This window comes from Myotis daubentonii, chromosome 7 (assembly GCF_963259705.1).
Source record: "Myotis daubentonii chromosome 7, mMyoDau2.1, whole genome shotgun sequence".
Lineage (NCBI taxonomy): Eukaryota > Metazoa > Chordata > Mammalia > Chiroptera > Vespertilionidae > Myotis > Myotis daubentonii.
The window spans coordinates 14652337-14675757 of NC_081846.1; the positions used below are offsets into that span (position 1 = coordinate 14652337).

Sequence of the window (23421 nt, forward strand, 5' to 3'; positions counted from 1 at the left end):
AGCGGGGATTGGGGCCAGCAGCTGCCGCTCGCACCTGCTGATGGCGCTGAGCTATTGGGGTTGGAGCTGGGCACTGGCAGCGGGTGCGAGTGGCGACTCTGGCGCCGGCAATGGGACCACAGTGCATGGGAGCAAAGAATTTTCAGTAACCACCAGAAGCTCACCTTGATGACAGCGATGGGCACCCCGCCTTGGTCTGACACCCCTGCTCACCTGCTCCACCATCCTGCCATGGCCAGCGCTCACCATGTTCTACCCTCTGCCACCTGCTGCAGATGCCTGCCATGTTCCATGTGCACCCCCTGGTTGTCAGCGCACATCATAGTGACTGGTTGCTCAGTAGTTCTGCTGTTTGGTCCATTTACATATCTGTCTTTTATTATATACAACTAGAGGCCCGGTGCACAAAAATTTGTGCACTCGGGGGGGGGGGGTGCGGGGGTCCCTCAGCCCGGCCTGTGCCCTCTTGAAGTCTGGGACCCCTTGGGAGATAACAACCTGTTTGGCTTAGGCCTGCTCCTGGGTGGCAGAGGGCAGGCCCAATCCCTAGGTGCAGCCCCTGGTTGGGCTCAGAGCAGGGCTGATTGGGGAGTTGGGGCGCCACCCCCTGTCATGCAGAGAGCAGGGCGGATCGGGAGGTTGCGATGCCACCTTCAGTCACGCTCAGGGTAAGGCCGATTGGGGGGTTGGGGCACCGCCCCGTCACACTCAAGGCAGGGTTGATGGGGAGGTTGTGGCGCTACCCCCTGTCACGCACAGAGCAGGGCCAATCGGGGTTGGGGCGCTGCCCCCTGTCATGCACAGAGCAGGGCCCATCAGGGAGTTGGGGAGCTCCCCCCTGTCACGCACAGAGCAGGGCGGATCAGGGGGTTGGGGCACCGCCCTCTATCACCCACAGAGCAGGGCCGATCCGGGTTGGGGCGCCACCACTGTCACACTCAGGGCAGGGCTGATGGGGAGGTTATGGCTCTACCCCATCACACACAGACCAGGGCCTGTGGAGGGGGGCGTGGGGCGCCGCCCTCTATCACCCACAGAGCAGGGCCGATCAGGGGGTTGGGGCGCCGCCACTCTCACACTCAGGGCAGGGCCAATGGGGAGGTTATGGCTCTACCCCGTCACACACAGAGCAGGGCCCGTGGGGGGGGGGGTTTGGGGCACCGCACCCTGTCACACACAGAGCCGCAGGGGGATGGGGAGCTCCCCCCTATCAGGCACAGAGCAGGGCTGATCAGGGGGTTGGGGCGCCTTCCCCTGTCAGGAACAGAGCAGGGTGGATAGGGAGGTTGTGGCCCTGCCCCCTGTCACACACAGAACTGCAGGGCGATCAGGGGGTTTGGGCGCTGCCCCCTGTCACACTGATCCCGATGCCAGGAGGCCTCTCAGCTCCGCTGATCCTGGTGCTGGGAGGCATATTACCCTTTTACTATATAGGATAGAGGCCTGGTTCCCGGGTGGGGGCCGGCTGGTTTGCCCTGAAGGGTGTCCTGGATCAGGGTGGGGGTCCCCACTGGAGTGCCTGGCCAGCCTGGGTGAGGGGATGAGGGCTGTTTTCAGGCTGGCGGGTGATTGAAGCTCCCAACTGCTCCTTTTTTTCTTTTTTCTTTTTCTGGGCCAGCCAGAGGCTGGCAAGGCAGGTGGGGAACGTTGGTTTCCTCCGTCACTGAAGCAAGCAAGCCTCATGTTAGCTTCAAGCTGCCTGGCTGCCGGCCGCCATCTTGGCTGGCAGTTAATTTGCATATCTCGCTGATTAGCCAATGGGAAGGGTAGCCGACTATGCTAATTACCATGTTTCTCTTTTATTAGATAGGATAGGATTATATCAATTGTGCTTACATTTCATTTGATTCTCACAATGGTTTTAGTATAGGAGTTATATCCGTTTTTCATTTGAGAAGACAGGCTTTGAGTGGTATAAATTTGAGTTGTCCAAGTTTTGAAAAATGATGCTTGCTAGAGCAGGAATGTTAATTCCAGATTTATGGCACATAGAAATAGAATTTATATATTGACCAGCTTTGGGTATACTACCTTTTTTCTCACCCCCATTTTAAATTTTATTAAAGCAATTAAACTGTATGGTTAAAATAGTAACATTGCATAATATGAAATGAAATTGAGGTAAATTGCAACTCAGAAATAAAGTCTGAGACACTAAGCAAAGTGCTTTTTAGAAATACAAAAAAAAAAAGAGGTGCATTTCTCTATATGAAGTGTCACATCTTAGTCACTAAAACATGGATTGATGATTATAACAAGGCAAGACTGAGAACCAAGGTAGAGGCAGCTAAATGAGTGGTTTACAAGCCAGAGTTAGGGTCATTAGAGGCTAAAAAATCAGAAGCAATACTCAAGGAGTGGTAGACTGGGGGGCCCAGGAGCATGCTATATGCACTTTTGTGAGTCAGGCCAGTTCAAGGCCATTGGGTAGGAATTACCTGACTGAGGTGAAAAATGTGGACTCAAATAAAATCACCAGTGTATATGATCATTGTTAGAACCCAAATTTTGTGTTTGGGCCATGAAACTGATACAATGTATAGTAAATGCAATGTGTAGTATAGGGATGATAGAGCACTTCAGTAAATGCAGGAAGCCTTAAGTAAACAGGTGTCAGCTGTTGGCCCAGAAATTGCTGACATTTCTATTTAATTGGAATATATTGACATCACAGTCTTTCTGAAATATGCTGCTTCTGTCAAATAAGTCCTTGGTCACCATCCTCATTTTGACAAGGAAAAATAATTTATTGACAGTTAACAATTGCATAACTTTAGTACTATTAGCCTTTAGTAATGCGTTTTATTTTAAGGTTGCTTATGTCTTCATATTTTTAACATCTATGCAACTGAAATGGATCTTAGAATTGATAGAATCTTTTAGGTTAAGGGGAAAGCAGTATTCGATGTCAGTGGGGTTTTACATATTTCTTCCTCTTGGGAATATTTACATTGAGACCTTAGTTTAATGTTTTAAAGTTATACTTTCCCTACATCAACCTATTATGTTGTCAAATTAAGTTGGGATTTAAATAATACAAAAGTGGTAGGTCTTTAGAATGCAATTTTAATCACAACCCCTAATCATGAGTCAACAATATTTCTTCTAAAACATTCTTAGAGCCCTAACCAGTTTGGCTCAGTGGATAAGCATCAGCTTGCTGACTGAAGGGTCCCAGGTTCCATTCTGGTCAAGGGCATGTACCTTAGTTGCAGGCACATCATTGGTATGGGAGTGTGCAGGAGGCAGCTGAAGGATATTTCACACTCATCGATGTTTCTTGCTGGGGTCCGAACCCAGCAGGTCCAGGGGTCCCCAAAGGTGTAGACGGAGTCGGCGAAGAAGGAAGGACACAGAGGCAGCGTTCAGTTGATCAGCAGCCTAGCCAGGATCTCCAGCCAAGTTCTGGTCTGGATCTCCAGAGAGGTTCTGCTTCGGATCTCCAGCGAGGTTCTGTAGCCATGTTCCTCGCTAGGTTCTCCAGCCAGGTTCTGTCCAGGCTCTCCAGTCAGGTTCAGTGTCCAGGTTCCAGTCAGGTTCTCCTGCCAATCTCTGTAGTCAGGTTCAGTCCAGGATCCCTTGCCATGTTCTCCCGCTAGGCTCTGTCTCTAGGCTCTGAGGCCAGTCCCTCTCCAGGATCCTCTGGCATGTTCTCTCCAGCAAAGTTCTTCTGTCTCTAGGCTCCGTGTAGGTTCTGTCTTCTTGATTCTGTTCTAAGTTCTGAGTGTTTCTGTCTTGTTACAACTGTATTTATACCAGTTGTTTCAATCCTATCAATCTCTATTACAAAGGTTAGGGCGTTTCTTATCTCCATTCCAGGGAGAAAAGATTATGTAGTTTAAGCATGATTGTTCGTAGTTAAAGGGATTAATTACCCGCCTGGCACTTAGTTGAGGGGTTTTATTCCCTCCCTAACTTCAGGGGAAAATCCCTACCTGGGGATTCAACCTTTCTCGGAGAGGTGACCTTGGTTAAAACACAGCGCCAAGAAGGTGAGCAAACATATTAAGAACCGTATGCCATATATGCCAGGTCCCTTGAAACAGCAAGGATGGACCGGCTCCTGGCAGTTTCTAACTCTCTATCCCTCCCCCTTCCTCTCTGTTAAAACTCAATAAAATATATTAAAAAAATAAAACATTTTTAGAGTTTTCTGAAGAAATAATTTTGGGAAGGATTCACATGTAACATGCACAGTAATTTCCTGTGTGTGCATGTTGAGGGGGGCAATCATGATTTGCTTAATAGTTTTCAGTCTTACCTTTGTGATAGTGAAAACAGTGTAGTCTCGTTTATCAGTCTCCTTAGGCTCCAGGGAAAACAGTTAATGGAGAGTACAGAAATACTGTGTGTGTATGAGTTTCTGTCTAATGGCTTAAATATCCATTCTATCAAATAGCGATGCAGTATTTGTCATTAGCAAAAAGTACAAGTTATATATAAAATGGTTTCAGGCTATAAGCAAAATACTTTATAAAAGTCTCATGAGAATTGACATTAGGTCTCTAATGGGTACAATACATACAGTACCAATACATACAAATGATAGGTAACTCACCAAAGTGGAAATAGCACTGTTAACTGTGGCCAAACTATAATCAAAGAAATGCAGATTAGAGAGACCATGAGATTCCTCATTCACATCACTAGGACTTTTTTTCACGTATCCAATGCTGGAGTAGGAGCTAAAACTGGTATGATTGGTGGCATTATACTCTAATATGCTGCCACCCTTTTTAGAAAGCAACTTTGTATTATATATTGAGCCATGAAAATGATCTAATCTTTTGGTCTAGTCATCTTATTTTGAAGATCTTTCCTACGGAGATTAAAAAAATTTGTTTTAAAAAACACCATATGTGTTATAAGAGTAGAACTTTGTAAGACTTAAACCCCTATAGGAGATTGGCTAAGTAAAGTCTGGGAATAACACTTTATAGGCCATTATGACATTAAACAGTAAATATGCTGCAATGAGGTAGAGATCGCTTGTAACACAATAGGAAATAAATTGAATACTGATTACAGCTTTCTTTAAAAACGAAGTACATATAAGAAAATCAACTAATAGTAATGATTGTGAGTATATGGGTAATTTTTATATTTTTTAAGTTTCAATTTTTAAATTTATTTAAAATATTTAGGAATATTTCCCTCTAAACAATATGCTTATATTAATATATTGATTTTTTTCAATTTGGTTATTTTTATAGAAAAGGATATCATCTTTTCCCCCCCAATATTATTCTGTATTAGTTTCAGTTGTACAGCAAAGTGGTTAGTACCACTGCTTCACAAATACCCAGCTGGCCCCATACAATACTATTGACTATATTCCCAATGCTGTAATCTACATTTCTGTGGCTATTTTGCAACTACCAATTTGTACTGCTTAATTCCTTCACCTTTTTTAACCAGCCTTCCAACCTCAATTCCCTTTGACTGCTGTCAGTCTGTTCTCTGTATCTGAGTCTGTTTTTATTTTGTTTGTTTATTTTGTTGATTAGATTCTACATATAGATGAAATCATATGGTATTTGTCTTTCTCTGATTGGCTTATTTCACTTAGCATAATACCCTGTTTCCATCCATGCTGTCTCAAAAGGTAATATTTCCTTCCTTTTTGCAGCTAAATAGTATTCCATTGTGTAAATGTACCACAGCTTTTTTTATTCACTCATCCACTGATGGGGACTTGGGTTGCTTCCAAATGTTGGCTGTTTTAAGTAATGCTGCAATGAACATAGAGTTGCATATATTCTTTTGAATTAGTGTTTCGGGTTTCTTCAGATATATTACCAGAAGTGGAATCACTGGGTCATAAGCAGTGACATTTCTAATTTTTTGAGGAACTTCCATACTGTTTTCTATAGTGGTTGCACCCGTCTGCATTCCCACCAACAGTGCATGAGGTTTCTCTTTTTTCTATATCCTTCCCAATACTTGTTTGCTGATTTATTGATGATAGCCAGCCATCCTGACAGGTGTGAGGTTATATGGGTAATTTTTAAACAAAGCATTATGTTGGCTCTTACAAATTTTGGTTTATGATATATGTTAAAGGAATGAGCAGATGGCTTTTACCTGTTCCCACCTTCAGTGTGATCATCCATGCTGCTGATTAACCAGGTCTCTTTTAGTTGCAAGTTGAAGGAAATCTATTGCAAAATAGGTTAAATTTTTAAAAAAGTACTGGTTTGTATAACCAGAATTTACAGAATGAAAATCTTGATCCAGGAATTAAATTATTTTCTCAGAACTTGTCTCAGTTCTGCTCTCCTGTTGATCTCTACTGAAAAGGTTTCTTCCTCATGATGGAAAAGAGAGCATCACAACTCCAGTCCAGCTAAGGATCCTGAGTACAGCTCTGTATTTCTCTTTTGGTTCTTGGGAGGTCCCAGGCCAGCTGTGATTGGTTGGCCAGCCCTGGGGCATGAGCCCACTCTGGAACTCTCTGTGTAGGGTAGGGGGATTCCCATATTTTTTCTTTTTCTTTTAAAAAAAAATATTGATTTTTTACAGAGAGGAAGGGAGAGAGATAGTTAGAAACATCGATGAGAGAGAAACATCAGTCAGCTGTCTGCTGCACACCCCCTACTGGGGATATGCCTGCAATCCAGGTATATACCCTTGAGCGGAATCGAACCTGGGACCTTTCAGTCTGCAGGCCGACGCTCTTATCCACTGAACCAAACTGGTTAGGGCTAAAATATATTTTTATTGATTTCAGAGGGGAAGGGAGAGGGAGAGATAGAAACATCCATGATGTGAGAGAATCATGGATCACCTGCCTCCTGCACGTCCCACATTAGGGACCTAGCCCGCAACCCGGGCATGTGCCCTGACCGGGAATTGAACCTGGGACCCTTCAGTCCAAGGGCCGACGCTCTATCCACCTAGCCACACTGGTTAAGGCAGTCAGTCACTAAATTTAAAAACCTTTATCATGCCATAGGCACTGATACATAATGTGGCTACTTCTGCAAACATTTCTGCTTATTTTTTAGGTTCAGATGCAATATATTTGTTTTATTTTTGGTAGGAAATAGTCCTGAATCCTTTCAGAAGCCTGAGGTTAGAGGCAGCTGTGGAAGCCTCTGACTGTCACTTTGTCAACTGAATTAATTTATTTAAGTAGTTAACATTGTCTCATTTTTTAAATATGTGGGAAAAAGTCTTTAAAATAACTTTATGGGCTTTTTACATAAAAATGTTTAATAGAAGTTCCAGAAGCAGTTTAATAAACTTGAAGGAATTTCCTTAAAAAACAAAGCAGTTGGTTTAGCTCTATAAATTTCCAGTGCTGGCAGTACCAATAAAATGAATGGTTCAGATTCCTGTTAAACCAGGAAGTCCCAAATTATGTTTGTGCAAGATTATAACTGTATTACTTGGAGGGTAAAGGTATTCTAGTTAGATAAATTTGTGAAATGCTGTTAGACATTATTCATTATTGGACTGATTAGTTTTTAACATAGCAGTGTGCATTTTGATTCCCTAAGTAACAGTGTTATAGTGTATTTAGATTTGACCACCAAACATCCTTTTAAAAAATAGAACCGTTATTATGTGGTTAGAGAAATAGTGCCTTAACCATTCCTCTGATCAGGATGTTGGTCCACTTTCTTATAAGATTGGTTAAGTGGTTTGAGTTGGACATTATTGAGTACTATAGGGGATTTATTTTTTCTTTGTTTTAATGACAACTTTATTATTTTGTATGGTGGCAAAAATGGAAATGTAGGTACTTTTTTTGTATTCTGGCTGAAATAGATTATCCCACCTTGGTGCAAGGTGGACTGCAGTCAGACTTAAACTTACATAGGTACAGCACAGTTTTTTTTACAAGCAGCCCTATGACCAGCTCCAGAAAGTATTCTTATTGAAGCCCAAAATATTATGTGGCATAGAAGGAAGAAGTAGAACTTTTTAGCTTTGGAAATCGAGGGCAAAACGTTTAAAATCACTTTTATGAAAGTATTAAAAATCACTATCATGAAAGTGTTCCTATTGATTAGAACATTGAACTTTTATGCTTTCCTTTTAAATCTGCCATGATGAATAGCCCCCAAATAAACCACAGCTAACTAAATAAGTTCATTTGTTGAATAAAGTTAGAACTAGCTTAAATGTCTAACGAATATTTGCCCAAAACAACTCACTCAGTTTTGGCATATTTAATATATTGGTTGGTATCTGACAGTAACTGGAGTCACAGCGTAATTTGCTTCTTGAGACTGTTCCTGGAATGTGCTGGTAATATCAGCATAAATGAGGGGACTATGTATTTTTAATCGATAAGTAGGAGGAAAGCACATAAGATTCGTGTAAAATTTGGATAAATTATTTAGGTGCAAGTTTTTAAAAAAGTCTAAGACATAGCCTGGTTTTATTCCAATGTATAAAATGATTCTATAGTTTTACATTTTTCCAGGAGAATTTTCATATTGTTGTCTTTACTAAAATTGGCTTGTTATCATTACTAACACTGTTAAAAGTGATTAATATTGATGTGTAGCTGTTTTTAAAATCATATGTTTTTCTACTCAACTAAATTAGCATGTCTTTTTCTCTTCTTTTTATACAGAGTTAGCTTTGGAATCAAACCCTTCTGACCATCCAAGGGCAAGCACAATTTTCTTGAATAAATCTCAAACGGATGGTAAGACAATATTTTTTTCCTCTGAGAAGTTTGAAACTGTTTTTGTTTTCGTATTAGAGAAAGTATTCAGTGAGAACTGGTAGCTATCTGTTTACACATTTTGCCACCTCTTTATCAACACAGTCAATTGGCCACATGATTTAGATGTGGCCTATTCCTCCAAACAGCTATGTCCTTTTCCCCTTGCTCCAAAGAGCATACGTTTTAAAGATGAGTGATAGGATTTAGGTCCCAGTTCGGTTTTCATTTTGAACAAATAAAAAAAATCAGTTTATATATGAAGATTGAATTTGTGATTTTTGCCCCACTTTATATAGTGCTAAACCAAATGATGCTATCTCACATCCAGATTCATGCTACTCAGAACTTTTAAGCTATTCAAAACTTTCTCATCATAATGTAATATTATGCCAAGGTACATAGCCCTCTAGGGTTGCCCAGAAGGTTAGCCTCATCAGCAAGGGTACATTTCCTATGGCCTGCTTGTTTTAGGATAACCAGAACTGTAGGATTTTAACACTCCTGCTTGCCTGATTATACTCCTTTATGTTATGTTAAATCTAGTTTACTTGCTTAAAAAGCCACACATGACCAGTTTTTCAGTTGACTACCACAGCAGAAGTACAATAAGTGAGGTTTTTATTTTGTTTGAAGTGACGTAGCACAATAAAAAATGGGGGTTTCTAACCTGCCTTTTCATGGTGTATGTGTATTTTGCCTGTCTTGAGCCAATCATTTTTGGTTAGAATTGCTGTATTTCTTAATTTCTTCCAGAGCCTTGGGTGGCTCACATGAGAGAAAGTGGCAATAGTAAAGGGAAAAACTACCCCATGCCCCTCTCTTCAGTCCTAAGGAATGTGTGTCTATGATGCCTGTTCTACCATAAATGAGGAGTGTGGGAAACAACACTCTCTTTGGAGCTCTTGTTCTTCTGGCCTTTGTTAGAGCAAATCGATTTTGGGTGTTGTAGATATGTTCAGTTAGGTTAGCACACATTTTTAAATTTAAATAGGTTACTTCCCATTTGAGTCACGACATTTATTTTTTAGTATGGTATTTTAGTGGATTACCAATAACTGGTCCAGGTTGCTTCTGGGAGTGCTGGTGCAAATAGGGGTTAGTGCTTGGCCAGAAACTGGTTCTTAGAGCTGCCACTGTTAGATCCTGGTAATTCAAGTAAGGTGGGAATAAGTGTAAAATTAGAACTACTACTGGGTAGTTCAGATATGTAACAAGTACCATTTATTAGCTAAGTTTCTCACCTGGCCTGATTTGCTCTGCCTTTTCTTCTGTACATGGAAAGTCTTTCATTTGTTTCCTATTATAGAATATCTGTTAGGTCAAAAAGTAAAACTAAGTTTTTGGATTTACTTTGTGGAGCTCATCTTGCCAGGTGATTTAAATTATAATTTTTGTTAAAAATTATTTTTAAAATGGAATGGAATTTTGTATATTGGTAATCTGTCACATAATCAGCAACTTTTACTTTTCTATGGCATTTGTATCAGAATTGATCAGTTAATTTTTTTTTTATTCTTAGTGCGAGAAAAGAAGAAGAACAACTATGTAAACCATGTAAGTAAACAGTTGAAAAGTTAAGTAAGAAACTAACAGTTTGAAGTAAAAATTGTGATGATTCCTAGAAAATATAATGGACCCAGTACCGTTAGTATGGACATCTCTTTGTAGATTTTATAAATCTCTTTTGTTTTCATAATTATCAAATATGTATTCAGGAAGTCTTCAGGTTAGTAATGCTCATTTTTAAAGGGTTCTGACATTTAAGTTTTAATAACATGGTTGTGGTTTAAAGATATACCTTATAATTTTTTGGCCTTAATTTTTAAATCTTTTTTTTTTTTTAAGTAACAAAAGTATAATAGCCAAGTTAATTTTTAGCACTATTTATTGACTTCCTTTCATAGCAGGTGAAACTTAGCTTTCTCTACCATGATCTTATTTCCCTCCCTTTGTTCCCTCAGCATGTTACACGGTTTTTATTAAAGAATCAGTGTTTACATTATTATGACTATAAAAATATTTTTTACTGTTGAGCCTTATAGTTCTCTGGCTGTGCCACTTCCTTGAATACCCTTCATTCTTTTTCTCCAGTATAACTGAAATCTAGGCACTTCTATACTTTTTCAGGATAATTTAATGCCCCTCTTCCTAGCCAAGATTTTACATAGCCAGATGCAGTAAGTAAGCTGGATTCCCTGCTGCAAAGAAAGAACAAAACAAAACAGAACACAACCGCCACCACACACACATTTTCTGTAGCAATTTGACAAAGATGACCATCAGACAGAAATACTACATTTATGCTACATTAACTTAATACTTATTCATTTTCTCTGTGGAATTAGTTTCCTGACTATATTCTCTTGCCTGTTTTCTAACAACAATTTTCCCTCCAAATGTTGTGACATTTGTCACCTGCCTATCAAAAATATTTTCCATCTGTTTTATTATTTTTTTTTTTGGAAACAACATTCCTTAGCTTTTATCATCCCACTCTAATATAAACTGGTTTTCCCTAGACCTGGTCTGTGCCTGTTTTCCTGGCATATCTCCTTGAAGTGATCTGAGATCTCACATAACTGCTGTCTTGTGTTGGATCCACTATGTCCTCGATTCTATGTTCCCTCTGTCTTGTTATACTCCCTTGTTTCATTGGAGCACATTTCCCTTGGAAAGAGTACATAGGCAGAAGTTTTTAGAGATCTGGCCTTTCTGAAATGCCTCCTATTTGAAGTATAGAAGTCTAGGTTGCAACTAATTTTTGCAGTTCCAAACCATTTCTACTGTTTTCTTATTTGCGGAGTTGCTCTTAAATCTGTTGACATTACGTGATACATTGTATATTACAATTTTAATCATTTCCCCCCATCCTTTTGGAAGCTTTTAGTACCTTCTGTTCCTGGAATTTTGAAATTTCATAGTATGATTTAGTATGTTCCTTTTCATTTTTTTGTGTGGCCACTAAGCCTGCAGATCTTCACTTATGGCAGTGAATTTAAAAATATATGTATTTTCTGTATTTATTTTTTCTAGTATTTGTATTACTCAGAAGTTGGAACTCTTAGACCAGTATTCCTGCATGAATTTCTAACGTTTTCCCCCCTCTTATTTTCCATTTCTTCTTGTTCTACTTCCTAGAGATTTGTTTGACTTTATGCTCCAACCTTTCTATTGAATTCTTTGTTTTGTCTATCTTTTTAATTTATTGAGTTCGCTTATATTCTGTCACTTTTTTTTTTATAGCATTAGTTTTTCCACCAATGCAATTTTTTTGTCTTTCTGAGATTAAGAATTTTTTTTTTAATGTTTTCATTTTGTCACTCCCATTAATTTCCTTCTTCCTGTTTCAGTCTCTCTTGCTTGTTGGCTTTCCTCAGATGTGTGGTGGTCCCTGGCTGTATTTTAAGATGTAATTGGAAGCACCAGGAGTGAGCAGGACTTTTGTTAACTGATAGTCCTCATTGCAGGATTTTGGGATCAAGCCTCTGAATTTGGAACCGGCCTTTGGTTCTGTCAGATAAACTGGCATTCTTATTCTTGTCCCGGCCACACTCTAGGCACCAAGTTTGTGCTGCTTCTGTTCTGCCATATCAGTTACCACTCCTTTATCTAGTCCTCAGCTTTCAAACATTAAAAATTACATGCTTTTTTCTCCTATACTGTGTATAACTTCTTTTTATGCCTTTAATTCTAATGAGATATCTCTGAAAGGAAGGGGAGAGGAAATAGGTAGATTTGTGGTCAGTCCATCATGTTTAACTTAGCTTTACACTTTAAATATAAGTTCTAGCGTGGCCGATGTGAGTCAGTGGTTGAGTGTCGACCCATGAACTAGAAGGTTACCAGTTCAGTTCCCTGCCAGGGCACATGCCTGGGTTGTGGGTTTGATCCCCAGTAAGGGGTGTGCAGGAGACAGCCGATTGATGTTTTTTCCTCATTAATGTTTCTACCTCTCTACCCTCTCACTTCCTTTCCTTTCTTGCTCAAAAAAAAAAAAAACAAACACGAAAAAGAAAAATTATTAACATTAAAAAAAATAAATATAGGTTCTAAGTTTAAAGTTAAAGTTTTAATTCAATGATACTAATTCAGAGAATATTTTTGGCTGTACCTATAATTAGCATACTACACTTTTCTACTAAAGCCTTAATTAAGAATTTTATTTAAACCATGTACCCTGCCATATTGTCCCATTTATATGCAACATAGATGGAGCAGTTTTCATTAATGCAGAAAGTATTAGAAATTTTAAGTTAATTAAAAGTCCTTAATTCTTAATATTCACAACTTGTAAAAAAGTAGAAAAAAGTAAGTGGGTTTATTTTTTAATGGGTTAAGATGAGGCAGTGAGCACAATGGGTGGAAGCAGAATTTCAACAGGTACTTGATCTTTAATAGTAGGGTTTGGATTGTGACTTATTAGACTTCTAGGTATGATTATTTTTCTAGTCTTTGCCATTGAACCGTAGTCTACTTAGCAAGCCCTTCACTTTCTTGTAAAGATTGTCAAAGTCCATCTATTCTGTCATTAGTATTAAATGAAGATAAAGTATGACTCTTTGTCCCTGTCTATCCTAGTGACTAACTTTAATAATACCTATCAACACTAAATTGTCAGTAGTGTTTCGGCTGTTTAATTTTCTTTTCTTTTTTTTTTTTTTGTATTTGCATTTTTTTTTATGCTTGTCAGTGTAGTGTATTTGAGGTTGTAGGTCAGCAACAGTAAGGCTTTAACCATAAAGGACATTTGTCTTAAGTTTTCAAGCAAGATAAGGGGAAAGGAACCTGCTGGCGCTAATGTATCCAGGCTTTGCTCAGAAGCTTAATTCTGCCACCCTGTAGTGAATACTAGATACTTGATCCTGAAAGTTTGAATAGTTGGGAGTAGGCCTGGAGTGATGAGCAAGTGTTGAATGTTTCTTTGGCTGGATCTATCCAGTATACTATAAGTTGCTAACTTACTAAATGAACCCCTGTGAGGCTATAAGCCCATGTCTAATTATGAATATTAAATGTGTTAGCACTAATATTTTCAAAGAGAAACCAATATACATTTATAAAAGAAAAAAATTTAAATAGACAAAAGGGGAGCAAATATCACCCAAAGCTTTACCAACTCATCTGTATTTTGGTGCATTTTTCCCCTGTTCTTCATACTTCCCCAATGTATAAGTTTTAGTCATAGTTAGACTTTGTTATGGTGTATTATATGCCACATTACATCTTAATATTAGTGACCTTAAAAGATAACCTTTCATTTAGAATAAAAGTATTTGAATGAATTTTCATGTTTCATGCTGTATTTGTTTTTTGAGATCCCAAAAGTAAATTACATTAACTGCATAGCTTAAGTAACAGAGTTTTAGCTATAGTTAAAGCATTTCTAGTTTCAAGGAGAATTTGTCTCTCCAAATATTACTTTTCAAAAATGCACTCTCTGGAACTTTTGGTTAATAAGGAATAAGTGGCTTTGCAGTGAAACATCTGAAACAAGTGAAATGGTGTTTTATATAATATATAGATATTTCTGATTATTGGCTATTGGCAATTTTTAAATGTTCTGTATTTTAAAAGGCATCAACTAGATTTTGTCCCTACCCCATATTTTGAGTATTTGTGGGGCATACTATGGGAAAGTATGGCAGCATGATAAAAACTATTTTATATTGATACAAGGAAGGAAGGCTCATCTGAATTAGTTTTTTTAAAATACAATAAAACCAAGCATATTAAAATTGTTGCTATTCTGTAATATTAAAGAATGCTACTTTTACTTTCAGCTACTTACAGTGATTGGGATTAGTTATTGGCCTTTAAGGAAGAGAATTGTCCTAACATAGTTTAGGCTATTTCAGTATTTGATTATTGCTGTATTATTGGGCTTTTTATAAATCAATGGATAGTTCTAAAATAAATGGATACTTCTAAAGTGTTTTGAAGATAGATTATTCTCTAGAGGGCCTTAAAAAGTTCATTGTCACCTCTCCAATACCACTGCAGGTAAATTCTAATTTGTATTTGTAGTTAAGATTTACCTTCCAGTTGTAATTAATTTCAAATAGTTTTTCAAACACTAGTTGAACTTCTGATTTGTCTCAGATTCTGGAGGTAGGAGAAGAGACGAGTCCTCCCTTCCCTAGAGAAGTTTCCTTTTTAATGAGGGGGATTCCCTGTAAGCAGTTCATGGAATATAAGAAGAATCTTAATGCTTGTTTGACATTTTAACCAAGGAAAAACCACACTTTTATAGGTTTAACTTACTGTGACATTTTCTTCTATTTCCCTTCCCCTTCAGGTATCTCCAGGGCACCTTACTAAAAAATATAGCTCATGCTCAACTATATTTCTAGATGACAGCACAGTCAGCCAGCCTAATCTTAGAACCACAGTACAATGGTGAGTACAACTAGGTTGCCAAGGGCTGAGTGACAGACCCCGTTATGCTAAAAGCATCCTAGCCACACATAATTTCAGTCATTTGATTGTCCTTTTTAGTGACCAGATTAAGCAACTGATGCCAACTATATATTGATTTCAAGGACCTAAATATGAATTTTCAATTTTTATTTTAACCTTAGAGTGGATGGAAGAAAGGAAGGCCAGTTAGCAAATAAGAAATCCCAGAAAAATTACTTATCTTTACTTGATAACATTTCTGTTGTTAAGACATTATTGAACATAATGAAAAGGAGAGGTGTTTTTTATTGGATGTTTCTAGGAAAAAAAATATTTCTTTATGAGACATAGACCTAAAACAATGAATACTACTTTGGAAGCTACTCTTGGAAGGAGGAACAGTTTGTCCCCTACTGGCACCAGAGTGTATGTGCATTTAAATTTAGTTGGATTTTGTCAGATTTTCCCCATTATACATTTTTCCCTTTGCACTATTTCTGTATAAAAATTCACTTCTCCTTTCTATCCCCCAAAGAGGGAGAAATGCATGAAATCAGTATATATCTCCAAGACCCTAAATCAATCCATGTATAAGAAAAATCACAACAGAAAAAAAATGAGAAAGGTGAAGTTTTGGAAACATAGCCATTGTCAGGTTTATACTTAAGCAAACATGAACAGCATGTCTTGATGATGAAAACTATTCATATATTTCTGGGAGCACCACATAGTCCACAATTGGTGGAGGTGCACTTTAAAAATACCCTAATATGAACCTTTCAAGCATATTTAAAAGGGAACTAAACCAAAACAGGATGTAGAGCTTCCTGACTCCCCACTGGAGCTGTCCAAGGAATATAATCAAAGTCTCCTTGGAATATGAGTGTTTATTTTCCAGAACACAGTTTGGGACATGCTGTCTGAAAATATTGATATCCTCATCCCTAATTTTATTTTTCAGTCTTAAAAACGTAATTAGCTCATAAATTTAATTTTGCTTCTAATGTACCAGCTTCTTTGCTAATTAAATTATCAGTACTTTTGCTTTAATTAAAACTAGCAATTTCACAATCATAATAATAGAACTTCTCTTACTTATAACAATAGTTGAGATCAAATTGTGTTTTGGCAAAAATGGAGCCTCATCTCTAAAGTCCTGAGCTTTGGCACCTATTGAGTAATCACTGAATATTTTTATTCAGCCACGGCACTAAATCATGAGTAAGAAACCACTCGACGTTGGCTGCATTCTGCAGATTCTTTTGAATTCAAAAGATTCTGATGTTACAGCATATAAAGATTAACCTTGCTCAGACAAATAAGTTTCATACTTATTTCTCCAAATTAGTGTAATTTTTGAAAGTACAGTAAGTTTTAATTTGATCTCATTAAGTTTTGAAAATGATCATTCAGTACATTCACTATTGGTGAAATAAAGGTTGAGAAAATTAATAGAGCTACTTGACTTTTAGGGATGATTTTGAAAAATGTTTATCATGGGATAGTAGTACATTGTTCTCAATGGGGTGGGTGAGCCTTATTAGAATCACTTATGCAACTTTTTTCCAAAATATGTCTCTAAATCATGCATCTCCCCCCACTCCCTCAACACACACTCTCACTCTCCACAAGCCTTTTGATAAGCTGAGGAAGGCTGTGAGGCATGACTATATGAACAGAAGCATCCAGGATGATTCTGATCATTTTATTTTATTTTTCCATCACTGTTTATCTCCTCTAGGCCCTCTTCCCCCTCCTCCCATTCCCCTTCACCCTGTAATCAGTAGGATATTTGGCATGATTATATGAGCAAAAGTATCCAGGGTGATTCTGATCTTAACCCTGATTCACGTGTTCCCAAACTTTGCTGCACATTGCAATCACCCAGGGAGCTTTAAAAACAATCCCAAGCCGTTTAAATCAGAACATCTAGAGGTAGAAACAGGCAGTTTTTAAGGCTCCTCAGATGATCCCAGTGTACAGCTAAGCTTGGGAACCACTGCCTGGTTGGCCTGTAGGGGAAAGAGAACTGCTTCTAGTTATTGGTGGGACCTTGAGCAAGTCTGTTGTAAGCCTTGGTTCCCTTCTGTAAAATGATTTGTTGAATTAAATGTTATCTAAGGTTCAGTGGTCATTTTCAGCTTTGAAATTTTATGCTTTGAATTCTCTGATTTTCAAATCAATTTGAAGATGAAACTGAAGCACTATAGAAGTATCCATCTTTGATGCTAACAATAGTATGAGCCTTTTTTTACAAGTGCTAATATTATATAGACCTAGTTATAAAGTTCAGATTTGCCTTCCCTCAATTATTTTGAGCTTCATTTTAGACACTTGAGGACAAAGAGGAAAAGCATATAACTTAACCAAGAAAACCCCTTTGGTGTGTAGTACACAATATCTTTGAATAGCATACAGTTATTCAGTTAGGAATACAGTAACTTACACATTATCTGAGGATTTACATCTGCTCATTAATATTTCATTTAGGCTACCTTGGTAGTAGTAGCTTATTAAATGTTACACTGTAGTATTATGCTGCATTGTTAGCACTGCTTATTTCAGGATAGACTGTGTACTTTGTGGGTTCTTATATTTGCTCTTAAGATTTTATTTGATATAGAGCACTTTATTTGCCTTTACAGAAATGATGGAAATGGGTGGGTGGGGGGGGGATAGTGAACTAAATAAACTGAAATGCCGAGCCTAACCTTCTTTAAAAAGCACAAAAACTACTGTATAGCTTAAATTGAAGCATGTGCACAAATATAACTTGTACAGAATGAAAGGTTCTATGGGTGAAAGGGCAAATGATGGGAAATATGTAATAACTTATATATTATAATAATCAACCCAAACATGTCTTCTAACAGCATATTACTTCGCATTTTGGTTTTCCTATTTTTGTTAAAAGCCAAAGAACTAAAACAAGGGGAAAAGTACCCATATGGATACTGTTTTGAATGAGGATTTCAAGGCCACTGGGCATCTGGGAAGGTCTTCCCCTACTCTAACCCCTTTTTAAAAATGTGTTCATACCTAACATATTAAAATTACAATTGTTATAATTTTTTTTCCTCCACAGTGTGACGTTAGCAATATATTACCACATAAAGAACAGGTGAGTTTAAAAACCTGTCTTGTTATTCTAGCAGTAAATTTACAAGCTATCAAGTTTAGTGTTAGGAAATAACTATAGACATTATTGGAGTGAACTGTAGAGTGCTTTTATTACATTATTGAGGTGAATCATTTGTTTTTGTCTTAGGACTCTTAACGCTTAAGTTATTGTCCCAAAGAGTATTTGCTTGTATTAGAAATTAAAATTGAGAATTTAAAAATAAGTCCATTGTATGTTTAAACAGGATTTTTATAGCACTCTTGAAATTTTGAACGAGATAATTTTTGTGCATTAGAGGATATTTAGCAGCATCCCTGGCCTCTCTATGCCTTCTACTCAATAGTTGCCAATAACAGCCTCTCCTCAGTCCACATTGTGATACCAGAAAAATCTCTCCAACCATGACCAAATGTCCCCTGGGGGACAAAATCACCCTTGATTGAGGACCATAGTATTAACATAATTATTTTTCACAACAAAAAAATGAGTGGAAAGGGTGTCATTTATTTACGTTTTTGCAAATCTATTTAATGTCTGGCTTACTATAAGACAGATGATTTTCATGTATGCTCTGTCTTCAATCATTTACAATTACTTCGATTATTTGTTTTGAAAAACCAACATGAAGAAGACCCAGTTTCATGTAGTTATATAGGTACAAAATTGTGTATTTCTAAAGCCTTCAAATAATTGTGGGTATTCTTTGATACCATGCCAAAAGTCCATACGTGCTGGACTAATTCCATTAGTTACAATGGAATTTAAAATCATAGCCACAAACCTATAGTAGGTAATTTGTTAAATTAATACCCATTGATCTATCTTGTATGTTTAATGAATGTTTTATTTGCACATGATTTTATTATAATATTATGTATTGGTCATTTGGAAAGTATTGGTTCACATTTCTTTATAAAGTGGCAAAAGCTCACTTTTGTTAGTATCACCACCAATCGTTAAGTATTGAAAAGCTGTCAAGCTCACAAAAGAAGGTACATATTTTCCCAAATTCTGACTTTTAGCCTGAGAGCTTGAATTGTGTCATTGGCAACAAACATACAAATTATTTTCCTTGAAGTGCCAGGCTCATTTTTTGTTTTTTGAGAGAATGACAGTTGTACTATCAAATAAAGATGTTATTCTATGGAAAAAAAAAAAAAAAAGGCTTCTTCAGCTCACAACTAAGTCAGAAGTGCTTTTCCTTAACACAACCACATTTTAGAATGCAAAAGTGCTTAATGCATACTTTCCATTTATTCAAAATATAAGGAGAATGATCAAAGTTTAATAACACTATAAATTTCTACTGCTTTATCAAGGATGTTCTTAAGCAAAGCAGTTTTTTTTCAACTGCAAGTGGTGGTGAAGAATAGAATGACTACTAGTATAGTGTGGTTCCACTTCCTTGATTCATGCTCAGAAATCAGTTTTACTCACTTTTGCTTTTATACAATCACTAGAGGCCTGGTGCACGGATTCGTGCACATTGAAAGGAAATTAATCAGAAGGTGGCTGGTGGGGCGGGACTGGGCAAGATGGCTGGACACGCCCTGGAGCCAACCTGCCACGGTCCCTCCCTGGCCGGCTGCACCTGGGATGGCACCGGGGCTCGAAGGGCGTCTGTGGTCTGCGGAGTGAGCAGGGTCCCTCCAGCAGGTGGGGTCCCTCAACCTGGCCTGCGGCAATCGGACTGAAACCGGCAGTCTGACATCCTCCAAGGGGCCTGGAGTGTGAGAGGGTACTCTGCAAAGTTGCTGTCACTCGGCAGCTCCTGCATTGAGCGTCTGCTCCCTGGTGGTCTGCATGTCATAGCTACCGGCTGGTTGCTCAGCTTTTTATATATATAGATAGAAGATTGCAAATGTCAGAAAAAAGGCAGGCACTGCCTTAATATTCCTATAAAAATGGTTTTGGCCCTGACCAGTTTGGCTCAGTGGCTAGAGCGTCGGCCTGTGGGCTGAAGAGTCCCAGGTTCGATTCCGGTCAAGGGCATGTACCTTGGTTGCTGGCACATCCCCAGTAGGGGGTGTGCAGGAGGCAGCTGACCGATGTTTCTCTCTCATCAATGTTTCTAACTCTCTATCCCTCTCCCTTCCTCTCTGTAAAAAATCAATAAAAAATATTTTTAAAAAAACCAAACGGTTTTGACCTCATGGGCTTCCTGAGAAGGAAGGGTTCTAGGGGAACCCCAGAGGCCTACAGAATATACTTGGAGCACCACTCTTTAAATGAGCAGAGTGTATTAGTGTGGTGAACATTTAAATCAAAAGACTAAGTCACTTTTAAAATAAAAAGGCAAATTTTTAACTTAAACTATTTAAGAGACAAGAAATACATAATAACAATCCTATATAATAAAAGCCTAATATGTGAAGTGTCCGACCATTCGTTTGACCGTTCAGCCAGTCGTTATGATACGTACTGGCCACCAGGGGGCAGACACTCTGACAGGTAGGTTAGCTTGCTGCTGGGGGTCTAGCCGATTGGGACTGGGTGAGACAGGATGGACATGCCCTGGAGCCCTCCTGTGCTCCCTCCCTGACCCCCATCATGCACCAGTAGGGTCCCTTGGCCTGGCCTGCACCCTCTCGCAATCCCCGACCCCTCAGGGGATGTCAGAGAGCCGGTTTCTGCCCGATCCCCGCAGGCAATCCCCGACCCCTCGGGGGATGTCAGAGAGCCGGTTTCTGCCCGATCCCCGCAGGCCAGCAGGGCGGGACTGGGACTTGGCAAGATGGCCATGCATGCCCTGGAGCCAACCTCCCGTGGTCCCTCCCTGGCTGGCCGCACCTGGGGTGGCGCTGGGGCTGGAAGGGTGTCTGTGTTTAAGAAACTAGTAAGAGAAAAAGAAAGGGAAAAACATGACTCTCATACTCACATGAATTAAAATTCTAAGGACGACATTGTCTACTACTACCGCATTATAAAATGTTTGTGTGTGTTCCACTGTGAGGTCAGAGGGAGTGCAAATGTGTTTGGTTCACTAGCATTGCCGTTAGGGAGGGTCAATGCTTATTAAGGCAACTCTAGCTGGCCATCATATAAATGATTTCACAGAATTTGATATGCTGAGTAAAGAGATCAGGAAACCCTCTTACCAAATCCAAGAGAAGAATTTGTAAAACTGCTTTTTGAAGGTTAAGCTTCTCTCTCTACCCGTCTCTACTCCCAGCAGTTGTGTTGCTAAGATATTATCAATTTCTGAATTTGTTTTAAAAAACATATTCTTATTTTTTAGAGATGCAAATAGATCCTTGGATATTTTTGATGAGAGATCACATCCACTCACAGTAAGTCAGTTTTATATTGAAGTTGTATTTTTCTCTCATACAGTTGTGTTTATTTCATGCTGATTTGCTTTGAAATTAATAACTAAAAGAAAATTACTCCCAGGTTGAAGTCAAAGTCATCTTCTTTTAAATCCTTTTCCCCACCCCATGTATCTAATTACTTTACAAAAGAAGTGTTTTATAAGGGATATGTCAGTAAGAACTGAGTTGCAGCTTTGTATAATTAGTGAGCTAAGATAAGTAAATGGATCCAAAAAATCCCAAAGTGTAACTTTGTAAAAGATAATTTTCAGTAGCATCAAACAATATAAATATTTGTAAATAAACTTAATAGAGATGTTAACATCTCTATGAAGAAAATTAAGTAACTATTTAAATTTTAAGTTAATTAAAAAGACATACTTTCAAATTCACTACTTCAGATGCTCTGTAGCAGTATGTGGCTGGTGATTACTGTATAAGGCAGTACAACCTTAGACCTGGTGGTTACAGGAAACAAAATTATTTTCAGAGTTGATTGCAGAGAAGCATGACATGGTGATCAAGACTTTTGAGCTTAAAAATAACTTACATTTAAATAAAATTCTGTAGCAGGAAGGTAGAAAGAAAACAAATTATCTGAGGTTGTGCCTATATTTTTCTTTAATGAATGGTGGTGGTGAGTATTGAATCACTATTATTTTTTAAGATCCCATTGTTTATATATAAATGACTAAAATATGTCATGCCCTAGCTGGTTTGGCTCAGTTTAATAGAGTGTTGGCCGGCGAACTGAAGGGTCCTGGGTTCAAGTGTGGTCAAGGGCACATGCCCCGGTTGTAAGCTCGATCCCCAGTTGGGGGCATGCAGGAAGCAAACCGATCAATGATTCTCTCACATCATTGATGTTTCTATCTCTCCCTCTCCCATCCTCTCTGAAATCAATAAAAATATATTTTAAAAATATTTAAAAAAGACATGTCACCCAATAAAAATGTTATTTTAAGGGACATGTGGGCACAAGTAGAAGACTGCTATCATAAGAGCACTTAGGTATTTTTCTTCCCTGGATACTTATATTGCATTTTTTTCTCCTTTCAGCGAGAAACAGTTCCGGAGGAATATTTTAGGCATGATCCTGAACACAAATTTATTTACAGATTTGTTCGGACCCTCTTCAGTGCTGCACAGCTAACAGCTGAATGTGCGATAGTGACTTTGGTAAGATAGTTTTTCTTTCAGAAAGCATCTTTTCTGTCTTGTACACAGGGTATGGTTCTGTTTTTGAAATAAAAATAGGTTCCTGAAATGATCATTAAGACTTTATTAAGAGAAACCTATCAAGGAAGTAAAATACACAAATTCAAGCTAAGTAATCATGATTTAAAATCTTGCTATTGCTTTTCTCATCACAAACAATTGCTATTGAAAGCAGCAGGAGAAATTTCTGTTTTTGCCCTCCACACCTCAGGAGACACACGCACATGCAGTGCACACACTTGCACACATACAAGGTGTGCTGGTGGGGTAGGATAGGGCAATACAAACCATCTGGTCCCAAGCAGAGACTGAATCAGTGTAAGTCTAACTTGAGTCCCAGGTTGTATTCCCCAGGCAGTTCTAATATGTCCTGCTTGAAAATGATAGCTTTAAATTCTCTGTTCCTTGGATGATGGGTGTTAATCTATCCCTGCTGTCCTCTTGTGCCTGCCTTTGAAGTCGCCCAGGATTATAGTGCCAGTAGTACCTGAAAAGGCTTTGCTAGTTGCCTGCTAAGCTATAGCTATGTGAGGACCTGGGTGTCATCCATACAAAATTCCTATGGGAAGATCTTATCATTTGGAGTAAGTCCTATTCTATTGAGAAGTGGTTAGAATTATATTACCCCTTCCTACAGCAAACCTAAAGGGAAAAGTCAACATCATGGTCTGGAAGGAAAGAATACTGAGGTC

The 23421-nt window shown here is 38.5% G+C and overlaps 1 protein-coding gene across 2 annotated transcripts in view; it reads left to right on the top strand.

Moving 5' to 3' along the window:
- CCNYL1 (cyclin Y like 1) overlaps positions 1-23421 on the top strand; it is a 41829-nt gene that overhangs the window by 7330 nt on the left and 11078 nt on the right. The window contains exons 2-7 of one of the 2 annotated variants that reach the window (XM_059702931.1): positions 8588-8662; positions 10203-10237; positions 14979-15079; positions 18165-18200; positions 21439-21490; positions 22571-22690. In XM_059702931.1, coding sequence (XP_059558914.1) covers positions 8588-8662; positions 10203-10237; positions 14979-15079; positions 18165-18200; positions 21439-21490; positions 22571-22690 — 419 coding nt within the window. The remainder of the gene's footprint in view (positions 1-8587; positions 8663-10202; positions 10238-14978; positions 15080-18164; positions 18201-21438; positions 21491-22570; positions 22691-23421) is intronic. The other variant, XM_059702932.1, reaches the window with a different exon arrangement.